The sequence below is a fragment of the Pongo pygmaeus genome, chromosome 9 (genome assembly GCF_028885625.2).
Source record: "Pongo pygmaeus isolate AG05252 chromosome 9, NHGRI_mPonPyg2-v2.0_pri, whole genome shotgun sequence".
Classification (NCBI taxonomy): Eukaryota; Metazoa; Chordata; class Mammalia; order Primates; family Hominidae; genus Pongo; species Pongo pygmaeus.
Genome location: NC_072382.2, coordinates 34,912,871 through 34,936,767, shown reverse-complemented (window position 1 = coordinate 34,936,767; position 23,897 = coordinate 34,912,871). Strand labels below are relative to the sequence as shown.

The window sequence follows — 23,897 nt, the reverse complement described above, 5'->3', positions numbered from 1 at the left end:
CCCAGCCAATAACTGTAAACAATGTGAACCCAGCATTGCTATACTTTTCCATTCTCAAAGAAAAGTAGGAAATCTGGACTTTTTTGAGAGCACCTGAGTTATAAGTTCTTGCAAATAATTGAAATTTTAAAGAATCACTGTCAGGTCAAATAAAACACACATCTGGCCCAAGGGCCGCCAATCTGCAACTTATTGTATGCGTCTCATGAGCCTGGTGATTGAGATCAATAAAATTTATGTCTTTAGGGCATGTGGGTGGCTCACGCCTATAATCCCATCACTTTTGGGAGGCCGAGGCAGGAGGATCACTTGAGCCCCAAGAGTTCAGACCAGCCTGGGCAATATCATGGTAAGACGCTGTCTCTACAAAAAAATTAAAATTAAAATCAAAAAAATGCTGAGTGTGTTGGTGTGCACCTATAGTCCCAGCTAGTTGGGAGGCTAACATGGGAAGATCACTTGTGCCCAGGAGTTCAAGGCTGCAGTGAGCCATGATGGCACCACTGCACTCTAGCCTGGGTGACAAGAGTAAGACTCTGTCTGTAAAAAAAAATATATATATTTTAATATACATATATGTTATATATAATATATTCATAAATGTATAATAAAATATGTTGAATATATAAATATATAGAGAATATATACTTATACATAAATACATATATTTTTCAATCCTTAGAACCCTAGGAGTCATTCATTAAGTTCCATCACCTTACACAAATGACATAACTTCCTCCCTGGCCTCAGCTTCATGTAAAATGAAAATAACAGCACTTCCCCCATCAGACTGATGCAATAGGTCAGGTAAGTAAATCACAGTGCTTGGTATGCACTCAATAAGTGTTAAACTGTTGCTTATATAGTATTATCCCCATTTTACAGCAAAGAATACTGAGGTTTAAGGCGACATTGCATTATTTGCCCACAGTCAGATGGCAAGTGGCAGAGCTAGAGTTTGAGTCCAGGTCAGTGCTGTTCTTCCTTCCAAATGAGCTGGATAATCCTGGTGGTATTAACCCCACCCTACAGGTTCACTTTTATCATCATGAGACTTGAACGACTCCCAGCTCTTTTCTCCAGCAGGATGAATGAAATTAGGCATGCTGAAGGTTTTAAAGGTGAACTGGGGTAGAGGGAAAGGACTAGGGTAGAGGAGAGTTAGGGGAGTAGGGAGGGACAGGTTTGAAACATTCCCTCTTTAGCCTTCTTCAGCTTCTACTTGGAGGCACAACATGTAGTTTTGCATAAAGCAGTGTTCCCCAATGTTTTTGGCACCAGGGACCAGTTTTCTGGAAGATCATTTTTCCACAGACCAGGGGTGGGATGGGGCGGGGGGTGGTTTTGGGATGAAATTGTTCCACCTCAGATCATCAGGCATTAGTTAGATTCTTATAAGGAGAGTGCAACCTAGATCCCTCACATGCGCAGTTCACAATAGGGTTCACGCTGCCATGAGAATCTAATGTCGCCACTGATCTGACAGAAGGTGGAGCTCAGGCAGTAATTCGAGGGATGGTGTGGCTATAAATACAGATGAAGCTTTGCTACCTCGCCTGCCGCTCACCTCCTGCTGCAAGGCCCAATTCCTAACTGGCCACAGACCACTACTGGTCCATGGCCCGGGGGTTGGGGACCTTTGGTATAAAGAAAGCACAAGGCTAACTGATGGAAATGGCTGCTTATGTGCAACAGAGCACGATGTTTACCCTCCACCAAAAAAAAAAAAATCATTTCTATTGAACTGGGAAAATAAGCAGAAGCAGTTATCAGCAGAGCATGCACTTTGGCGCTTCACTTCTGGCAGTGGCCTGGACTGTACATTTTCCTAAACAGCTTTAAGATGCATAAAAATGTATCCTGAGAAAATTTGCTTTTCCTAGACAGCTTTAAAATGCATAAACACGGCCGGGTGTGGTGGCTCATGCTTGTAATCCCAGCACTTTGGGAGGCCGAGGTGGGCGGATCACATGAGGTCAGGAGTTCGAGACCAGCCTGGCCAACATGGTGAAACCCTATCTCTACTAAAAATACAAAAATTAGCCGGGTGGGGTGGTGGGCGCCTGTAATCCCAGCTACTTGGGAGGCTGAGTCGAGAGAATTGCTTGAATCTGGGAGGCAGAGTTTGCAGTGAGCCAAGATCGCATCACTGCACTCCAGCCTCGGCGACAAAGCGAGACTCTGTCTCAAAAACAAAAACAAAAACAAACAAACAAAAAATGCATACACACTTTCCTTAGAAAGTTTGCAAAAAGAGAAAAATGTCCTTCATATAACACCAATTGTGAGCCCTCTTCCCGCTAAAAACATGTACATTGAGATTTAGCCTGGGAAAAAAAAAAAACAAAAAAACAAAAAACAAAAAACAAAACAGTTAACATTGCAAGAGTGGCTTCTTTAGAAATGATTAACTTTGATATTCCACAGGCACATGAAGATTAATAAAAAGGAATTGAGGTTTTACAGATGAGGAAAACCAGAGCCGCCCTGAAATCCCTTATCAACAGAAGAAGTAAAAGAGAGAAAAGAAAAAGAGCCTTTGGAAGGCAATTAGCATCCGTATGAATATTCAAAAAGGGAGAACTTTGGCCTGTCATTTCTCTCTCCCACCTCTAGTTATTGGCCAGGCAGGCATCCCCTCATCTTCACCTCTGTCTTCTCCCCTCTGCAGAGTTAATCAGATTGAAGGGAAGCACCTGGGGACATTCAAACTCTTGTGTCTCTAAAACATGGAATTTACCCATCAACCCCTCTTCTCTCCCCACCCTTGATACTCAGGGTTCATACGTGAGATGCTGAAATGCCTGATTCTTTTCGGTGTTGACAATAAACCCCGCTGCAAGCCTTGAGAACCATTCACCCCCTTCTTTAAGGATCTGTGCTAAGAAACTATGCTTCCTTAAACACAAGAGAAGAGGCTGAACACAGTGCCACTCATCAATTACATTTACCTAAAAAAGAAAGAAAGAAAAAGGAAAAAAGAAAATAAAAAAAGAAACCCAAATCGAATCAAGCCTCTAGGAAATACAGGGGAGGCCAGGCGCGGTGGCTCATGCCTGTAATCCCAGCACTTTGGGAGGCTGAGACAGGTGGATCACTTGAGGTCAGGAGCTTGAGGCCAGCCTGGCTAACATGGTGAAAACCCATCTCTACTAATAATACAAAAATTAGCTGGGCATGGTGGCATTTGCCTGTAATCCCAGCTACTCGGGAGGCTAAGGCAGGAGAATCACTTGAACCAGGGAGTTGGAGGTTGCAGTGAGCCGAGATCACGCCAGCCTGGCGATAGAGTGGGACTACATCTCAGAAAAAAAAAAAAAGGCTGGGCGTAGTGGCTCATGCCTGTAATCCCAGCACTTTGGGAGGCTGAGGCAGGCGGATCCCTTGAGGTCAGAAGATCAAGACCATCCTGGCTAACATGGTGAAACCCCGTCTCTCCTAAAAAATACAAAAAATTAGCCAGGTGTGGTGGTACGCGCCTATAGTCCCAGCTACTTGGGAGGCTGAAGCAGGAGAATTGCTTGAACCCAGGAGGTGGAGGTTGTGGTGAGCCAAGATTGGGCCATTTCACTCCAGCCTGGGTGACAGAAGGAGACTATGTCTCAAAAAAAAAAAAAAAAAGAAAGAAAAAAAGAAAAGAAGGAAGGCAGAGAGGGAGGGAAAGAATGAGAGAGAGAGAGAGGAAGAAAGAGAAAGAACAGAAAAAAGAAATACAGGAGAGAGAGGCCCAAGTTTAAAAGACTGTAAGATAAAGCAATCTGCCAAATCCAGATTGTGGAATATTCTACCAGAAAACTGACCTGCTATTTCCAGTAAACCAATAGCCTGATAAGAAGAGGGAGGAAGGGGCTGTTATAATATAAGCTAGACTTAGGAGAGGACAACTACCAAATAAAACAAAACACATCAAAACAATAAACCTCTGCATAAATATTGTACTCACTGTGTACTCGTATGAACCACAGATTGCTGGACTTGAATTAATCAGCCCTAAGGGAATTAGGGCCAAAAGATCCAGGAGTATTCCCTAGGAATTCTCAGTGGTTATGCCACAATGCTTAGGTTTAACACTTCACTCAATGAATATCCAATTTCCCTGTAGCCACAGTAATTTCAAAAGTCACTTTCATATGCACTTATCAGATCTTATTTGGGGAATGAATAGATACTGGGATTATCCACATTCAGAGCTGGTGGCAACCTGGCACAGATGCCGCTAGATTAACATAAATATTATTTTATTATTTGCTTGAGTGTGACATGCTCCATCTCTTTATTTTAAAAAGTAAAATTTTAAAAATACCAGAAATAATTAAATATTTTAAAACACTTGGGATGGGAAAAATCTATGCATGATCCAAAAGTCAAAAACTTGAAACTGTAAGACAAAAACTTACTATTTTTACCATAAAACAAAAATATCTGACAGAAAAAAGCCATTAGCAGAATTAAAATACAAACCAGAGAAAATATTTTCATTACATATGACAAGCAAAATAACTCTTATAAACAAAGAACTTTTTCTTTATTATTATTATTTTTAGAGAGATGGTCTCTGTTGCCCAGGCTGGAGTGCAGTGGCATCATCATAGCTCATTGCAGCCTCAAACTCCTGGGCCCAAGCAATCCTCCCACCTCAGCCTTCCAAGTAGCTGGAACTATAGGCATGCCACCATGCCCAGCTAATTTTTAAATTTTTTTGTTTTCTATAGAGATGAGATCTTGCTATATTGACCAGGCTGGTCCTGAATTCCTGCCTCAGTTTTCCAAAGTGCTGGGATTACAAGCATGAGCCACCGAGCCTGGCAGAAAGAACTCTTATAAATTAATATTGTTACCAGATGAACTATCCCAGCTTCTAGCTAAAGCCAGCCCCACCAACTTATCTATGGAGCCCCTTCTGTCCCACCTCCTTCAAGGACACTGTTCCAGTGATTCTGTCCCCTCCCATTGACCATTTTTTTCCTCCTCTTTTTTTCCTTTTCTTTTTTTATTTTTGTTTTTTTGAGACACAGTCTTGCTCTGTTGCCCACACTGGAGTGCAGTGGCAAAATCTCAGCTCACTGCAACCTCTGCCTCCTGGGTTCAAGCAATTCTCTGGCCTCAGCCTCCTGAGCAGCTAGGATTACAGGTGTGTGCAACTATGCTCAGCTAATTTTTGCATTTCTGTAGAGACAGGGTTTCGCCATGTTGGCCAGGCTGGTCTCAAACTCCTGACCTCAAGTGATCCACCTGCCTCAGCCTCCCAAAGTGCTGGGATTACAGGTATGAGCCACTATGCCCGCCCCATTTTTTCCTCCTCTTGATCATTCTCATCAGCAAACAAACATACAGATACTTCTATCTAAAGATAAATAACCAAATAAAAGCAGAACAATTTAAAACAAAACCACTCCTTCTCCCGACCTTCTTTCCCCAGCCAGCTAGAACCCCATTTTTTTGCTCCCTTTTGCAGCAGAACTCCATGAAAGCATGGTCTTTACCTCCTCTCCTTATCTCTTAAACCCATCTGTTTCAGGCTTTTGTCTCTTCCCTCTAATATATTTAGAGGTAACTGCAATTAATAGTCTGATAAATGTTTCCAGAATTTTTTTTCTGAAGATATAAATACACCTCAAAATGCTTTTTTTAAACCATTATCTCTGGGTGGTGAGAAGATAGATGAATTTTCTTTTTCTCTTTATAATGTTTTGGTCCTGTCTGAATTTTTTTAAAAACGATAAGCCTGTGTGACTTTTATAATCAAGGAGAAAATAGCTGTTTTCATTTTAGATAAAGTCGCCATCTAGGCATACATAACTACATCTGTTGTTTTAAAAATGAAGAGTTAGAAATACAGCTAGAATAAATAAACTTGTTCACTTTTAATAGAAAAACTCCTACTAAAATATTCAGTAGCTCCTCATTTCGGAGAAACACTTATCTGGATAACTTTTTATTAGTGTAGCTTCCAGATCAATGTTCTTCTACCTAGAGGTTATGATCTTTTCTTGGGCAGATGACAGGCAGAAGGATAAATGGTGAGTAGAGGGTCTCAGAAGAGAGCAGGGATAGGAGAAGTCCAAATACTGCTTTGGATCATTAAGGTATCTTCCACTCATCTGATGTAACCTCTCCCTTTCCAATACACACACACAGACACACACAGACACACACACACACACACACACGCTTTTATCAATCCTCATTAACCTCAATTCACCTCCCTGTGCTACAATCACTGTGTTTCTCATTTCCAACTTGGCCCCTTCTCCATCCCAACCTTCCTTTCCCATCTTTCCTATTCAGCTCCTTTCTTCCCCAGATCTAAACAAACCTAGCATTTTTCCTCACCTCCACAAGATGAAAATAATTCCTTGCTTTAAAATAAAATAGTTAAAATCATGGTATGGAGAAAAGTCTTCAGAGCCCAAAAATATTTTTTAAGAGGCTGAGAATATTTTCAAGAAGTCAAGTCTATCATGACAACTTCACGATGGCCTATAAATATGCATTTGCTGAACTGAATCTCACCTGAAGCCAATCATTTTTATAAGAAAGAAAATGACACAAATGTACATGCATGGACAGGAAAGGGTCTAAAATTGTGTGCAACATCATTATCATCACAGTTTCATCTGGGCTTTTGGGGGGAGTTTTAATTTCCTTCTCTGTGTAGTTGTATTTTCTAACTGTTCTATAATTTATACACATTACTTACATAATAAAAAAATTCAATACATTCATCGAATGCATGTCCAAAAATAAAAGGATAGACAAGACCAGCAGCCAGAGAGGGGAAAGAAGAAGCAGAAAAGTGAGAAGCCAAGGAAAGAAGCTTCCGAATCAGTCCACACTAAGTGAGAGGGACACAGAGCTAAGTCACGAGTCTCCATCTTTATCAAACCCTGGAGTCCCATTCTTCGTTCTGGTTGGCAGGGTTAACAGACCCCAGGCCAAGTCCAATGCAAGGCAATAATAAGGAAAAAAAAACTCTTTAAACGACATTAAAGGAAACTGTTTAAACGGGGGAAAATTAATAACTTGTTGCTGGGGGTGGAGATGAAGGAGTAGGCTCGGGAATGCTGATATTCACAGAACTGAGGCTCCCCACCTTCACTTTGCATCTCAGGCTCCAGGAGCCACTTAAAAGCAAGCTATCTATTTCCAAGAAGTAAATCTCTTGGACGGGTACCTTATGTTCACGAGCCCGTGAGGGAAGGTGCTGGGCTGTGTATTGGAGCTCCCAGCCAGAGAAGACAGCTATCTCTTTTGGCACAGGTTCTCAGGGATGAGACCATGTCTGGTGGGGATTTTCTCCAGATTCGACAGCCTTGGACCTACCAAAACGCACAGCTTTGTTTTCACCATACATCACTCATTGTTGAGTCTTTTTTGTTTTTCCTCTCAAGCATCCACAGGTTGAATACTGTGTGTTCCCAACAGCCTGTGAACTTCTTGGACCAGCAAAGGGACATTCATTTTGCTGAGCACTCCTTTCACATTTCTATTGTGTTCAATTTCCCACTCCCCCTACCCGAGTCCCCAGAGAATAATTTCTTCCTTGTTTTAATAACTTGGATCACAGTCAAGGTTGATGTGTTTCTCCATTTTGCAGGATATTTTCTTCAGAAGAGACAAAACAGAGGCCAACAGGGTAGGAGAGGCTTGTTCGGAAATCAGCAGCCATTGAGAACACACAGAAAATGTTTTCAAAGAAATAGAAAGCAGATAACACAAGGCACCATCAACAGAAGGCTTCAAAATGGTGGACTCATACTCAGAAAGATTCCCCAGCAACGTTTTCTCCCAGGGACCCACTTTAAAAATCTAATTTCATTTGTTTGGGGGTGAGGGAGAAGAAAGTACTTTCCATAAAGTACCTTCTCATTGACTTAAATTGAAATATATTCTCCCATTGGAGGTCATAAAAGTAGCTGTGATCCCAGTGGGTATGCAGAAATTAGAAAATAAGTAAAGAGAGAAGGAGGAGAAAGGAGCGGTTCAGTCACACAAGTATATCCCACCTCTAACACAGCAAGTTTTCATTTCATCTGCCCATGTTCTTTATAAAATCCTATCCCCACCCATTGTAACACTGCTCCCTGACATCTAATGAAAGATGTCTCCGTGGACTTGCTTGGGATACAAGGAAACAAACCTATTCTTTATGAAGCCACTTTTTTAAAAAGAAACATTTTCAAGGAAAGAAGACCCGAACCAGCATTTAGTGGGGTTTAGTCTGAGGTACATGATCTTTTAATAAAAAATTGATAATGCCTCTCTTTTATGAGTGATATGGAAATTACATCTTTCTTCTCTAAAACATGAATCAAATCACCAGTTTTTCCTGTAATAGATCTACCTTGTCACATGATTTTTCTTACCATTGATTTCAAACAGTGTCAAGACACTAGTTATGAATGAACGCAAAAAGTTATGTGTCTGAATTTGTCTTCATGGAATATCTTTTCTCAAATGTATTGTCCATATTAATACTTTTCATACCATGGCAAAAGAAAGTAAATCCAGTATCACAAAGAACAATGACCCCAACCCAGATTGGTCTCCCCTGGGGAAAGGCCAAACTTTCTACTGGAATTACAGATTCAACTAAATCTAGTTCTGGGCTGTTCATGAGTTTGGAGGAGACAGCCAAGGTGTCACCACGTTTGAATGCTAAAAGTGAGGCAAACTGTGGGTCATGACACATCAGTGGGTTGTAAAATCAATCTAGTACATCACAATCAGCATTTTAAAAAGTGAAATAGGATACAGAGAAAATGTCAGCATGCAGAGCATGTCATAAGACTATTGCTCAGTGAAATCTATGTTGTGTGTGTGTGTGTGCACATGTGTGTATATGGGATCTCACTGTAAAGGGTATTTCTAACTGTGGTCACAGTCTAAAAGGTTTCCACCCATTTAAGAAGCTCTAATCTGGGGCCCAGGTCCTGGAGTCAGACAGAACTGATTCCAACATGGCTCTGCCACTCACTCACTCACTATGTGACCTTGGTTAGGTAGCTTAATCTCTCCACCTCCTCAGCTAAAAAAATGGATGTGGCCATAGTGTCCTGGGGGTGTTGTAAGATCAGATCAGAAGAGGAAACATATACAGCCCCTCATACAGCACCCAATACTGTTTATATACATCCTTAGATAAATGTCCAATTCACAAAATGGAAGCAGAAATTCGTGGATTTACAGTATGTTCTACAAGGATAAATTCACAGTGTGAGAGAAGATGGTAGGCAATTAGCTAATTGTAATTTTTGCTCTGCAAAACAGTTGTTCTTTTGTGGAACTATCTGTTGGGCCATCTAGCCCTTTTCATAACAGCTCCCTGAATAAAGTTAATATTCGAGAAATATACATATATATTGTGTTTGTTTGTTTTGTTTTGTTTTGTTTTGTGGAAGAGTCTCACTCTGTCGCGCAGGCTGGAATGCAGTGGCCTGATCTTGGCTCACTGCAACCTCTGCCTCCCAAGCTCAAGCAATCTGCCCACCTCAGCATTGCAAGTAGCTGGGGTTACAGGCATATGCCACCATGTCTGGCTAATTTTTTTGTATTTTTTGTAGAGAAGGAGTTTCACCATATTGTCCAGGCTGATCTCAAACTCCTGAGCTCAAGTGATCCACCCACCTCAGCCTCCCAAAGTGCTGGGATTATAAGCGTGAGCCACCATGCCAGGCCAAGAAATACATTTTTAGGCAGGGCACAGCAGCTATTACCTGCAATCTCAGCACTTTGGGAGGCCAAGTGGGGCAGATCGCCTGAGGTCAGGTGTTCGAGACCAGCCTGGCCAACATGGCGAAAACCTGTCTCTACCAAAAATAACAAAAATTAGCCGGGTATGGTGGCAGATGCCTGCAATCCCAGCTACTCAGGAGGCTGAGGCAGGAGACTCACTTGAGCCCAGGAGGCAGAGGTTCCAGTGAGCCGAGATCGTGCCACTGCACTCCAGCCTGGGTGACAGAGTGGGACTCCATCTCAAAAAAAAAAAGAAATACATTTTTATTTCAGAAATCCTTTCCAAGATGTAAGTAACAGACCAATGAAAACTCTTCTCATTTTTTTCTTATGCAGGATTGAACAGAACAAATTGTTCACATTTTGTGCTTCATCCTTATAATACAGCTTCTGCCTCCTCAGCAAGTGACTAACAGTACGTGTCTAAAGACCTTAAAAAGTATCGAAATTATCTCAACCATGGAAAGATCCAGCTGCAAATACATGCCAAAATTCCTTATCTGTAATTTTTGTAACTGAACAAACAAGCCCCTGTATTACAGCATGAAGAAGTTTTTGAAACTGAAACGTACTGCTCACTGCTCACTTCACAATCATGTTCTGTCTATCCTTGCTATTTAGCTTGGGGAAGGTTATCAAGTTCTGAGGAGAGGAGAAAGGAGAAAAGGAAGGGAGCCAGAAAGAAAGGGTGGGACCAAGAAGCCAAGGAACTTAAGACGAGTTAAGAACAGGTAGAAAGGCCAGGCGCGGTGGCTAACGCCTGTAATCCCAGCACTTCGGGAGAACAAGGTGGGCAGATCACCTGAGGTCGGGAGTTTGACACCAGACTGACCAACATGGAGAAACCCCATCTCTACTAAAAATACAAAATTAGCTGGGCGTGGTGGCACATGCCTGTAATCCCAGCTACTGGGGAGGCTGAGGCAGGAGAATCGCTTGAACCCGGGAGGCGGAGGTTGCGGTGAGTGAGATGGCACCATTGCACTCCAGCCTGGGCGACAAGAGCTAAACTCCATCTCAAAAAGAAAACAGAACAGGTAGAAAGACAGAATGCTAAAACTGTCAGCAGCCCCCCAGATGGAAGACGGGAGAGAAAGAATTTAAAACAACAGAAAGCCTTTTCTTTGAGGTCCAGAGAGAGGAAGAGGAGATCTGGATAAAACTGCTGAAAATTTTGGGGGCGGCGGTGAGGTGAAGAACCTAACAGTAAGTCTTGGAAGATGAAATACAACTCTGTTGATTACTGAAGGATGAACCAAATAACAGGACTGGGCCAACACAATAAAGAAGAAAAGAGGGCGGCTGGTTGTGGAGTTAAAGCAGGGAGAAGAAAAAGAAACAGCTACAGAAATGCCCCAAGGTGCAGGGTATAGAGCTGGGGACGGTGTGAATGTTTGGGAATAAAAACAAACTTTGAAAAACAACAAAAAACAAGTCTTTTCAAAGCCTGGCCTCGGACTTACGGTAAGTTCTCCCTGAGAGATTTAAAGGTAAATAAAGAACAAGCAACTAAGTTAAGACTGAAAGGCTTGACTGATCTAACAGGAACCTGTGGCATGATGGTTGTAATGCCACAAATTTCTTATTTAGTATTTTGTGAAATATTCACAAAGAAATGAACAGGATGCTGCATAATTTTTTACATTGTTTTCCAGGGGCATGTTGATGAGAAATGCTACTCCCTCCATTTTGTCCCCAGCATGTGTATGATGAATAAGAAGAGGTGGGGGCCGGGGAGAGAGATTCTTCCCATCCACCAAATGCTACCCTGATTACCCACGTCAGTCCTAACTCCTGCATTGCCCCAGGTGCCAGTCAACAAGGCCTACACCATTTGCTTTGCCATCTCCGCATTGTCCACTCACTTGCTCTGCCCTTCTGTCCATTTCACTGAGCTGGAGCTCCCAGCAGCAACTCTAGAAGAGAAGAAGAGGTGGGGAGTGGGGAATGGAGCATGCATGGATCTGGCAAGCCCCCCAGATCCCAGAATCCAATGAAAAGCCCCTCAATACACAGAGACATCAAGCTAGCAATCAAGAGTGCTGAACTAAGTCCCCAGTCCCACTGGGGCCAATGGTGGGGTGGAAGGCACCACTGGAGGCTGCATAGAGCTTGGGCTTTAGAATCAGATCTGGACTTGGAATCCCAGCTCTAGCACTTAGTAGGATGTGAACCTGGGAAGTAACTTAACCCTCTGAGCTTGGTTTACTCATCTATAAACCAAGCAGTACTTAGCTCTCATGAGAGTGTTGGGAAGATAAGATGAGGTAACCTGGAAGGGCACCTGACGCTGCAGGCACTTCACGAGTGTTCTATGCTACTGCCCATCTCTTCACACTTGTTAGAAAATGAAAAGTGAGTTCTTTCAATGGTGAAAGCAAGTCCCACCTGCCTTCTTTTTTTTTTTTTTTTTTCATTCTTAGGTGCAAAGAGTAGCTCCTTCTGATGTTTCCTGGCTGTATTCTCCCTATTATGGTTGTATTATCAAGTATGGAAAGAAAAACCCTGTTGGTGCAATCAGGTATGGGCATATCTGACTGTGGATTGCCCAGATCAGCATCACACAAATATGAATTTGGATCCTGGACTTTGCACACCCAAAGCACTTCTTGATAAGATAGTGGAATGGTTAACAACTGTGATATCATAGTAAAACACAATTATTAAATGAGGTTGAATGGCCTTTGAAGAATTATAAAACATTCAACAAGACCATAATAAGTGTCCTCAATATTCCTTGTTCCAGACAGAAACACCCCATATTTATGTTTTTGAAAATTTAATGCTGAACACAACTCACCAACTAGGGGAAGGAGGAAAGCATTCTAATGTCACAGAGAGCTTTGCCCTTTCTTCTAAAACTGTACTCTCTTCATAAGTTCTAAGCACCTTTAAGATGGTTCAAACAGGTATAAGTTACTGTGGAAAGGCAATGGAATAGAGAAAACCTTACCCCTTTAAGGTGGCTCCTAAGTTCATCTGATTCCAGGTCATGCATTCAAGCTGGGAGGTCATTTGGTATAAATTGTCACTGTTAGAAAAACATCCAGAGTTAGAAACACATAACTACATAATACACAATTGTTTCTTCAAAAGCAATGGAGTTTTAACTTTCCTTGGAAGTGCAAGCCTCCACGTTTTCCAGAATGACAGAATATGCAAATCTGAAATTATTTTCATTTCATCCCACTGATCTCTGCACAGTTATACACTTCATACACAGCAGAAGGGATGTGAGAGTAACTCGGAAGCATTTTTTAAAACCTTTGTATAGCAACCATTGAAGTTTCTAAAGAAGTATTAAACCTTTGAGGGGAAAAGGCTAAGGGGAGTGAAACTTTGAAAGGCACACAGGCTGGATAACTCAACATTAAAGTTAAAAGCCTGGAGCTGAAAGTAAAGACAGCAGATTAATTATTCTTGAAAAGGCCATTAAGTTGTTTTAATCAAAAGGATAAGTATCATGTGGATTATGAGGGTCTGAAAAGTCAAAGAGTGATGGGTGATAAATGGTCTAAAAAGCAAGGATGTGACAAGCAGAAGAAAGATGATGATAAACTCTATGCACAGTTGAAGGAATCATTTTCTATATGTTTTATAATCCTGGTACAAGTCAAATGTAAAAAAAAAAAAAAAAAAAAAAAAGATCCCAGTTCTGTAAGATTCTATGAGGGAAATGGCTTATCATTTACATTAAGACTCCAAAGAAGTCTTACACCGCTATGTAAACCAACCAAAAGCTGTTCTGTCCCCTCTGTATTTATCTCATTCCTAGAAAATTAGTACATGAATCAATTGCCAGAAATATCCTAAATTACCAAGCCCCATCAGGAACAAATTTATGCCTGAACTGAAATGGTTAATTATGCAATTTGAAACCCAAGAGACCAAGAGTTTGTCTGGGACCTCTTGGTCTAAACACTTTACAGAAGAAAAATTTCATTCTACCTTCATGGCAGAAATGAAAAAAATATAAGAGGCATTTAATACCTGACGTGTGGTATCAGATTGCGGATCTCGGACCATCTCTGTCTGGTTATGGCATTCTTTTAAGCTGCTGCACTGGGCAGAGGCAACACCAAATTTTAATTCAGAAAGGCTTTTTTCAGGCCAAGCATAACTGGGAACTTGAGGAGGGGAGAGGGAAATTACAGCAACTCAGAATAAATGAATTCTGTGCTCTCTTTCTGTATAGCTTGATAAATCATGGCAGAGTCCATCTGACTCTCATATAAGAACTCTGAAAATTATTTGGAACTCCTTAGTGGTGGGTACACAGGATAAGGAGGAAATCAGATTCCAGGAGGGAATTTTGCATATGAAAAGTGAAGTGACTTCAAACTCAAAGTATGTGCCGTTTCATTAGTCAGTGTGTATCTGGACGCCGTCACTCATCCCCGTGTCTGACTGGCTATTATGCTACTACAATATCCTACATATCAATGAAAAAAAATGATGAGTTTCTCCTGCAGCTTCCCCATTTGTAGCAGCAGCCCGTACTGGTCTGTGCCACAACATTTTGCAATTCCACAAATTCTTGCTGTAAGGCTGGAGTAATTAATTCCTGAAGGACCCCAACTTTTATTAGAAGTGCCAGCCTGCTGCATTTACCACAGGAGCATTTCTTGAACTTTCTTTGGGCTGACAGTTCATTAATAAGTGGCCTCCTCCACAATCTCTCTACTGGTTTTTGTTCTCCTGCGCCTTTTCATCAAGCAATCCATTTATTAATCTTACCATTAATCTCAGCCAACGGGCATTGTATTCCCCAGGCAGCTCTATATTTTTGTCACTAATTTTTAAAAAATTGTTCACCAACTAAAATCACTCAGCCCCAGTTGACAATTTTCCTAGGCCCTTTGGGGATATGGGATCTTTCTGAAATTATTTCATCCTTTCACAACTCAGAGAATCATAATTTTCAAGAGAGCTGGGAAAGAAAGATGAGTGACAGACGCTGATGCAGAAGGGTGAATGAATCCCAAATATCTAACTTTATGAGTTGGAAATTTTCTCACAGACTTAAAGAATAGTCTGGTTGATTCCTAAGGTCTCTATAAGGAAGTACCCCAAAGAGAAAATAAACATTTTTTTTTCGTTAGATGGAGTCTCACTCTGTCGCCCAGGCTAGAGTGCAGTGGCGCTATTTCAGTTCACTGCAACCTCAGTCTCCCTTGGGCAAGCGGTTCTCCTGCCTCAGCCTCCCAAGTAGCTGGGATTACAGGCATCTGCCACCATGCCTGGCTAATTTTTGTATTTTTAGTAGAGACAGGGTCTCACCATGGTCAGGCTGGTCTCAAACTCCTAACCTCAGATGATCCACCCGCCTCAGCCTCCCAAAGTGCTGAGATTACAGGCATGAGCCACCGTGCCCGGCCAATATTTTTAATGGCATTTTCTTGGCCCTCAGAAGGCAAACCTTCTCAAATACAGGGTCTATGTCTTACATATATGACTTTTTCTAGTGTGTACTGTACTGTCTAATATGGTATACACTGGCCACATGTGACTCATGCCACACATTAAAATGGTAAGATGTTTTGCTTTATTGAGTCAAATATGCTATTTGAAAAATTAATTTCACAGCTTCTTATTTTTTGAATATGGTTGCTAGCAAATTTCAAATTACATGTATGGCTTGTGTTATGTTTCTATTGGACAGTGATGTTCTATAAGTTTTGGGACATTGAGCAAATCAGTTCAGCTCCCTGCCCCTCAGTTTTCTCATCTGTTCAATGGGAATATTAATCTCCATCAGTCTAACTGTACAGGAATGTTGTGAGGCCCATAAAAGGTAATGCCCTCAATGGCCCTTTGAAGATGATACAGATAATATACTTTAATTACTTTAATTTGTTCTAACCTACCAAATTTTGCACAGCACTTTCACACATTCTCAATACCGCTCACAGCTTTGCGAGGCAGATGTAATTCTGAGTCCCCATTTATTAGATGAGGGTTAAGGCACACAGAGATGCCCAGTGCTGGCATGCCTGATGCCCCCACCCTCACTCTGCCCTGCCCCTATGAAGGCATTCTGAGCCTCATCCTCTCATTACCATTTATATAATAATAATAATAATAATAATAATAATAATAATACAGACAAGAGTCTGGAGGTGAAAGAGAATATCTCAAGGGAGCATCATGACCTAGTCAGTCTCTAGAAAATGACGATGCTGCAAGATGCCCCGTGCGTCTTCTTCAGCTCACTAAGGACAGTGTGCCAAGATCCCAATAGAAGCCCCCTTTGCCATTCTAGTTGTCCTGATAGCTTAGCCTACAAACTCTCAGAAGAGGGGAGAAGGTGGGGAGGATGTATGGGAGAGAAGGACTTTCAGAAAATCCCCAAGCTACTAATAGGTTTCCTGAGGCCAGAGATAGGATCAGAGCACAGTTTTAACCACATCCTGCCTTTTGCTGGCTGGGGCTCCTCAGCTGCTCAGTCAGTGGGCCTGGCTGGCACAGCCTTTCAAATGGAAGTCAATGACAGCAATGACAATAACGGCTGCTGGGGAGGGGACAAAAATGTGAACTGGAGCTAAAAATACTGGGCCCAAGCATGCTCAGGCTCTGATCTCTTTGGGCAATCGCTCAACACCCAGCTCTCATCATGGAAGCCCATGGAAACAGGCAGCTTCATTCAAGGAATATAGAGCCTCTGGCAAATGAAGCATCTAATTACTCAATAACCACTGTAGGTGCCACCACCTCATTCCCAGAGGAGATCAGATAAGCAGGTGGTTTGGCTTACAGCGACCACTGTGGTCACGTAGGCATTTCAGCTCCAACCGTCTAACTCTGCCTGTTCGGAAGTGAACTTTCAAATTGCAGGCTGCCAAAATGTATTCCAAAAGTCATGGTGTCCTTTATATTTTTTAAGCAGATTTTTTTTAAAGCCACTTGTTTCCTATGTAAGAATGTTTGAAGTTGGAGGCAAGGGAAAGAGGAAAGAAACTTCTATAACTGGGATTAATGCAAGTTGGAGTAAAATAAAAGGAAGTCGGTCCTAGCAAAAAGGGGGAGCTTAAAAGGAAATCAGTAGTAGATCATATAGAGTTTGTTTTGGCCTGAACTGCAGTATTATTAAGTTCTCGACCTCTGCACAAAAAGAAAGGAAGAAAAAAAGCCTCAGCTGTTATCTAGACGAGAACTCCTCCACTCTTCAAATGCATGTGTGATTCAAGCACATTTTCATCTTTAAGTCTGTTTATTCTATTCAGCAGAATAATTTGTGTCATCAAGGGAATAGAACCATCTAACCTGGCTGAGATTAGGGTCACCTCTGCCACGTAGTTGCTGGCTGGCCAGGTAATATCTTGGAAGAAGTAAAGAGCTGCCCCCAGAGGATAAAAAATAAAAAGGCTCAAAGTAGACATAACGGCATCTGTGATTAGAATTCATGTTTCCAGCTTTTTTGGTAATAGCTGTGCCCCACACCAACAGAAAGGCCTCTGTGGGTGTACCTCTACCTAATAACTTAACAGAGGGTGCAGCCAGACTTCCACACACCCTTTTCCTGTGCTCCTCCCTCTGAGGTGCCTTGCAACCTGCCTGCCTAGAAATTTCTGCCCAGCAGGCCATGATGAATAATTATTTCACAGTCACTCTCTTGGTATTGTAATTTCTCTCAAGCTCACCAGCTAACCAAAGAAAAACCCACTGGGGATTCCATTTCTATTAATAAACACTTGGTCAGCACAAAAGTTACAAGAATATTTGGAACTAGATTTTTCCTCCTCCCTGGAGACGAGTTTAATTCAAGCCTGTGGCTTTGATAACATTGCCCATCACCCTAGAAGCCATTTCAGACCTTCCACCTTCTGCCTATCATTGCAGGAAACAAATACTGATTTTGTACTAAAGGAAAAGACAGTGTACCATGTACATAGGTACACAAGTGAAAAGAGGCATTATTAATTACAATTTTATTTTCTTGGGCATGGGCTGTCATCCGATTTATGTCTATGTTGAAGGCCAACCCAAGTGGTGGATCGGCACTTCCCACTGAGTTGTGGAACCCAAGATTTCCCAGAAACTCTATGGCTGCTGAGGAAGTTTCTCTCATATGAAAAATAATCTACTTGTAACAGGCTCTACTGTCAATGTCACCATTTGTGAATCATCAACATTCAGTTCAAAACAGACTAACATTAAGTGATTGCTTCCAGAGTCTGAGTGGTTTTACCTGGTAACAGGCAAAAGTACAGCAAAAGGAAATATCCTCATTTAAATTTGTAGCACAGTTGCTAAAGAAGAATATGCAAACCTAATAAAAGAGCATAAGGAAAGGGAAAGGGCTAGAATGCCTAAAAGAAACAATCAGTGTGCATGGGAATATTTTTGAAACACAGTGCGCAGAACTTTTCAAAATAGCCATGAGGATCATATGTGAAGTCGGTATCGTCAAGGACTGGGGTCTCCAAGCAAGTCAGCAAACAGATGAGGCAAAGGGACTCTGGGAAGGAAAAACAGCAGAAAAGGCCCAGCTAGCTGCCTTTTCTAGGTAGAAATTAGGGAGGAAATTGTGCCTAGTAAGGTTGGACCCCACTACTCCCTACACTGACAGAAGAACTTTTCCCTGGGACCTTCCCTCTGGGCAAGCCCAAACCAGGGTGGTCCTGGAAGCAGTCATTCTTTCTGGGTCTGGATGGACAGGGAGAAAGGTCTCTGCCCTGCAATTCTTTAGGTGCCTGGGCTGAACTTCACCCCAACAGTTCACACCCAGTGGTAAAGACAAAACTGGAGGAGTCTGGAGTTCGAAAGACAGCTGCTCTGTGTGTTAGAACTTCAGGAGAATGCTCAAGTCTGCTTCTGATAATGGCCTTCAGGGAAAACGCTGTCCCAAACCACTAAGAACTTTCTACTGAAAGCTACAGGTAAAACTAATGGACAACCGACTTCTTTCACAACTGTGGGAAATAGGAGACCATCCTTGAGTGAGACTGAGGACAGATGCCACCTTCACAAAGAGAATGGCACTTATCCATCTAGAGAGAAAGCAAGTGCAGAGGGTAGGAGGATGGATTCTGGAGCTGTATTGCCTGAATTTGAACATCACTTCCGTCCCTTAACTGTGTCACACTAGGGAAATTTACTTCTCAGGGCCTGAGTTTCCTCCTCTGTAAAATGGGAGTGATAACCTGTTGTGTCCTTCAGAGAGTCACTAGGTAGATTAAATAAGTCAATACTTGTAAAGTGCTTACAGTGGTACCTGGTGCACGTTAAGTCTACATAAGCATGTGCTCTTATGATTTATGAGCAAAAGTGATACATTGGCCCGGCGTGGTGGCTCACGCCTGTAATTCCAGCACTTTGGGAGGCCAAGGCGGGTGGATCACAAGGTCAGGAGTTCGAGACCATCCTGGCTAACACGGTGAAACCCCCTCTCTACTAAAAATACAAAAAATTAGCCAGGCGTGGTGGCACATGCCTGTAGTCCCAGCTGCTTGGGAGGCTGAGGCAGGAGAATCTCTTGAACCCGGCAGGCAGAGGTTGCAGTGAGCCGAGATTGCACCATTGCACTCCAGCCTTGCAACAGAGCGAGACACCATCTCAAAAAAAACAAAAAACAAAAAACAAAAAACCAGTGATACATTGACTATACAAGGGGAGTAATCAGATAGGGAATCCTGCGTGGTCTGGTGTCACTCAGTGATTCAGAGCACATCTGGGCTGTGAAGTCAGAGAGACTAAGGATCAAATCCTGATTCTGATTCTCACTTGCTGTGTGACCTTGAGCAAGTTACTTTGAGACTGTGAACTTATTTCCTCATCAGTAAACTAGAAATTATAGTGCCTGCCTCAAAGAATAGTCAAAAGGGTTAAATGGGTAAACTGAGTGAACCATTTAACATCATGCACAGCAACATATAGTCAGCATGCAATAAATTCCAGTTATTACATTATAAGGACTCATGCTTTCATCCAACAATGATCACTGGGTTCCGTAAGTGCAGACACCTGGTTTCAGAAACCCTAGTGACCTTTACACAAAACTCCAACCACCTTCTATATGAGAGGAGAGGGTAAAGAGGATGGAGAAAACCACCTCCTGTCACTTCCCATAAGTTGCTGATTGAGTGCATTTTCTATTCACTGTTGTTCATAGCCACAACAAATATATATGCAGCTGCAACTCCTCAGAACTGTCACCTGAGAGAAAGGAGGGAATTGTGCAGGGGACAAGGAAAGAACTGGGATTTTGAGAACGTCCTCAAAGCACACTCCACACTGTATTCTTCTTATTTAATGTCAGATCTGTACCATTACCTTTCTTTAGGCTGGCAAGGGAAAGTACATCCAAAGACTGGGAAGAGACCCAGCACAGTGGCTCACACCTGTAATTCCAGCACTTTTCGAGGCCAAGGTGGGCAGATTACCTGAGATTAGGAGTTTGAGACCAGCCTGGCCAATATGTTGAAACCCTGTCTCTACTAAAAATACAAAAGTTAGCTGGGCATGGTGGCCGGCACCTATAATCCCAGCTACTTGGGAGGCTGAGGCACGAGAATCACTTGAACCTGGGAGATGGAGTTGCAGTGAGCCAAGATTGTGCCACTGCACTCCAGCCTGGGCAACAGAGGGAGACTGTCTCACAAAGAAAAAAAAAAAGACGGGAGGAAAAAGTTTGGTGGGGGGGGGAGAAAAAGCTGGGCAGTCAGCCTCAGGGGGTCAAATGCAGCAAGGCAAACAAAATACAAGCAAGCTTTCCCCAGAAAGTCCCAAACTTCAGAGAGAAAAATGAATGAAACCAGGGACCAGTAGAAGCACCACTGAATACCTAAAATCCAAAAGTTAGGGTGTTAAGCAATTAAAGTTTAGTCCTATTTTTATGCTTCTTCAAACACTGCATTCACAAAAGCATTTAAATACCCTTTCAAGCTTGTTTAGGAGTAGGAAAGAGGGAAACCACGTAACTGTAGTAATGTTGGTGCACAGACCCAGGTTTAAAACATTCCTACACCTGCCCATTCATCTTTAGACTGCAAGGGAGGCACATGATCTTTGAAAACTGATTGGAAATGTTAGTTTAGAGTGAATGGAGCTTTCAAGATCCAGACAGCACAAATTTCAAGAGAACAAACTCTTCCTACAGGGGTCACAAATTCTTTTTTGAGATGTTACTACTGGGGAAATTTTCTGTGAGAGGGAAAAATAGTATTTTTATTGGATTCGTGTAAAAATAACAGGACCAAAGAAAGTTCCTGAATTATAAAGAAAGAAGATAGAAACAAATACTTCTGAAAGGTGAATTTGACGAAGTGCTTAATACAGTGGCCAATCAGAAGCTGGATTAGAAAACGTGAAAATTTATGTGCTGTTTCCTACTTCCCTAGCAACCACAAAATCACACCTAAGTCAAAATCTACCATAGGCCCCCTGGAGAATTGCTATTAAACCAGTGGTAATGATCGCTTTTTCCTGGACTCCTCTTTCAAGGCTGCCAGGTCCTCTGATGGACCCCTTCCTAGGGTCCCACAGGGTGAGTCTCGGCTTCGGAGAGGGGAGTAACAGATGTGTGTGTAGCTTCGAGTCACTGATGCACCGAACTGCAATGTCTTCCAGTCCCCAACCCCCAAGAACACCTCTCATACCGACAGTGCCCACTCCCGCATCAAGGTCTTCTCTCAGCCTAGTGTGACACACCAACTGAGCCCACAGGGAGCTAAGGAGGAAGGGGTGGACCAAGGTCATTACGTGGGAACCATTCCAACAGCCCGCCTGATGGCTACTAGAATAACAGCAATGACACCCTGGCAATGGGCGGGAGCAGCTACTCAAGAAGAATGGCAATGGCCCCGCTGCCAGTTTTGCTAGGGAAGGAGATTCACCTCAGAGAATAGGTGCGAATCCTGCCCCCATTCCAAAGACTTTACCCACCCAAGGGAGGCGCTGAGGTGGCAGGCTTGGGGCAGCATGCCGCGCCTGTGGTGCAGAACAGGAATGATTTCTAGCTAGGGACGCAGAAAAAGAAGGATGGGGAGGTGCGAACATTGGTGTTCTTGCCCACCGCCTGCCTCCACCTGCCCAAAAAAAAGTGTGATGAGGAATCCAAGTTTCGAATAGATAAACCGGATGTTCTGGGGAAAAAAAAGAAAAAAAAAAAAGGTTTCCCCAGTCCGCGCGCCTCAGGCGTTAGAAATAGAAGGGGCGCGTCCCTGCACCTCTCTAGAAACTCCCGGGAAGGAGAACCTTACATGCGAGAGCCAGGCCAGCCCTGGGCTCACTCTCGTAAGGGCAGCAAGGGCCTGGGGCTGCGCCTCGCTCCGGATCCAGGACTCCCGCCCCTCCTCCACCTGCGGGACTGGACAGTCCCCCAGGCGCGGCCACTCCCCCACCCAATCTCCCAGGGCAGGCGCTTTTCCTTCCTTCATGACCTCACTACCTCCTTCCCTTGACGTCAGCCCCGGGTCCCCGCGCGGAGGGGCGGGAGGATGGGGATGGGTTTGGGGGCAGCCGGTGTCAGGATCCCCGAGCACCCGGGAGGAGGGGGCTATGAGGTCATGTGCGCCCAATCCCGGGCCGCACAGGCCGCGCGCTGCTGCTCCCCGGCCCCCGCTCCAACTTCCAGCCCAGTGCGGGCTGGTGTGCGCCGCAGTTGCTAGGCAACCCTATCGCAGACGCGGGCGGCCGGCCAAGTTCACCCAAAGTTGAAGAAGAAATTTGGGGGAGAGAAGGTGGAGCGAGAGGCGAGAAGAGGAAGCACGGAGCGGGGAAAAGCTTGGAAGGGAATGAAGCTGGCCTTGGGCCTCCCGCGCACAGGAAGAAGGTCCCACGCGGGCCAGAGCAGCCTCCCCGCAGGGCCCTGTTGCGACCCGACCTCCGTCCCGCATCCAGGCCGGGGGCCCACCCCAGAGCATAGCAGGGGCGCTGGGAACCACGTCCACAAAGCGCTGCCACGGGCCGAAACCCTGGAGGGTTGAGGTGGGGAGAAGGCTGTGGCCAAGGCTGTGGCCGAGGGTACGCGCCTTCGAGGTAGTCTTGCTGGTGTGGCCATTGGATGGGTTTGAGGTCTCAGAACCGAGTGGGAGTGGACTCCGTATTTAATATTTAGTCCCGATGAAGGTAAATTCCTCCCAGTAAAGACCTTCTAAAAATAATAACTTCTCGAGCGCCGCTCCTTCTTCAGCTGGAAACAGTAATTGTCCTCATTTTTATACAACATAAGAACAACTCAGAGACCAGGGAGATCAGCTTTAATTTCCTCTAAGTAGTAGAGTGGAGTCGAGGCGTCTCGTGCCTCAAAGACCCTGCATGACCGCAGTCAGGGCAGCCCGGCTGGGGCGCTCCCAAGTCCGCCGGCTCGTGCGTCCCCTCCGGGGTCCCAGGGACCCAGACGCAGAGCCCAGCGCCTTCCTACCTGCTGTAGGGCGTCCTCAGCAGCAAAGCCTGGCTGCCGGTGCAGCTGTCGGTGGGGGTGTGGCAGCCATAGACCGGGGGCGGCACCGAGTACTGCTGCTCACCTGCAGAGAGAACCGAAGACAGCTGAGCTAGTGCGCCCCAAGGGCTCGGGGTGCGAGGCTGCGGGCAGGGGTTGGGGGAGATGCGAGATCCTGAGCCTGGGGCACTGGGGCCTGGATGAGCGGCGTGCAGAGCGAGGCCGTCCAGAATGCAAGAAGCTAAGCTTCTCACTTTGCATTCCCCTATCAGTCGCTGCGCGGTGAACACAAAAGGCCCTCCGGACGTTCATAGACTTAGTTGGATGGCCATGTCCCTAACGTACCTGGGATGGAGGGAGACCCAGTCTTGTCCTTTAAATACAGTGCCATTGGGGTAATGATTTCTAAGGTCCTTTTAGATGTCCTCCTTTGCCTAACTTGCTGTGGGTTGGGAATTCCTGGGGGAGAGGAGGATAGCACGGAAGAAGGGGAGAAGGACTCCACTTGGTTCGGCTCGCTTACCCAGCGAGCTCTGCTGGCCCATGGGATCCTCATGCTTGAAGGAGTGGTTGGGGAATTGCGCCGCATGGTGCGAGGGCGTGTGACCGTAGCTGGGAGTTCCGTCGAAGGTGACCGTGCTGTAACCTGCAGGAGCGGCAGAGAGAAGCACAGTGTCAGCGGGGATCTCGCAAGACGGGGCAGTGGGTCTGAACCAGCCAAGGGCGTGGGGTGTGCGCTGAACCCCGCATTCGGACCCCCAGCGGAGGAGAATCCAGCCCC

The 23,897-nt window shown here is 44.1% G+C and overlaps 1 protein-coding gene across 8 annotated transcripts in view; it reads right to left on the bottom strand.

Moving 5' to 3' along the window:
• The window catches only part of WT1 (WT1 transcription factor), a 48,824-nt gene that overhangs the window by 17,967 nt on the left and 6,960 nt on the right, over positions 1 to 23,897 (bottom strand). For 4 of the 8 annotated variants that reach the window (XM_054441619.2, XM_054441618.2, XM_054441623.2 and 1 more), the window contains exons 2-5: positions 23,640 to 23,762; positions 23,099 to 23,201; positions 12,689 to 12,766; positions 11,601 to 11,651 (exon numbers count right to left, since the gene is read on the bottom strand). In XM_054441619.2, coding sequence (XP_054297594.1) covers positions 11,601 to 11,651; positions 12,689 to 12,766; positions 23,099 to 23,201; positions 23,640 to 23,762 — 355 coding nt within the window. Of the gene's footprint in view, positions 1 to 11,600; positions 11,652 to 12,688; positions 12,767 to 21,618; positions 23,075 to 23,098; positions 23,202 to 23,639; positions 23,763 to 23,897 lie in introns of those variants that run through there. The other 4 variants (XM_054441621.2, XM_054441624.2, XM_054441625.2 and 1 more) reach the window with 3 other exon arrangements.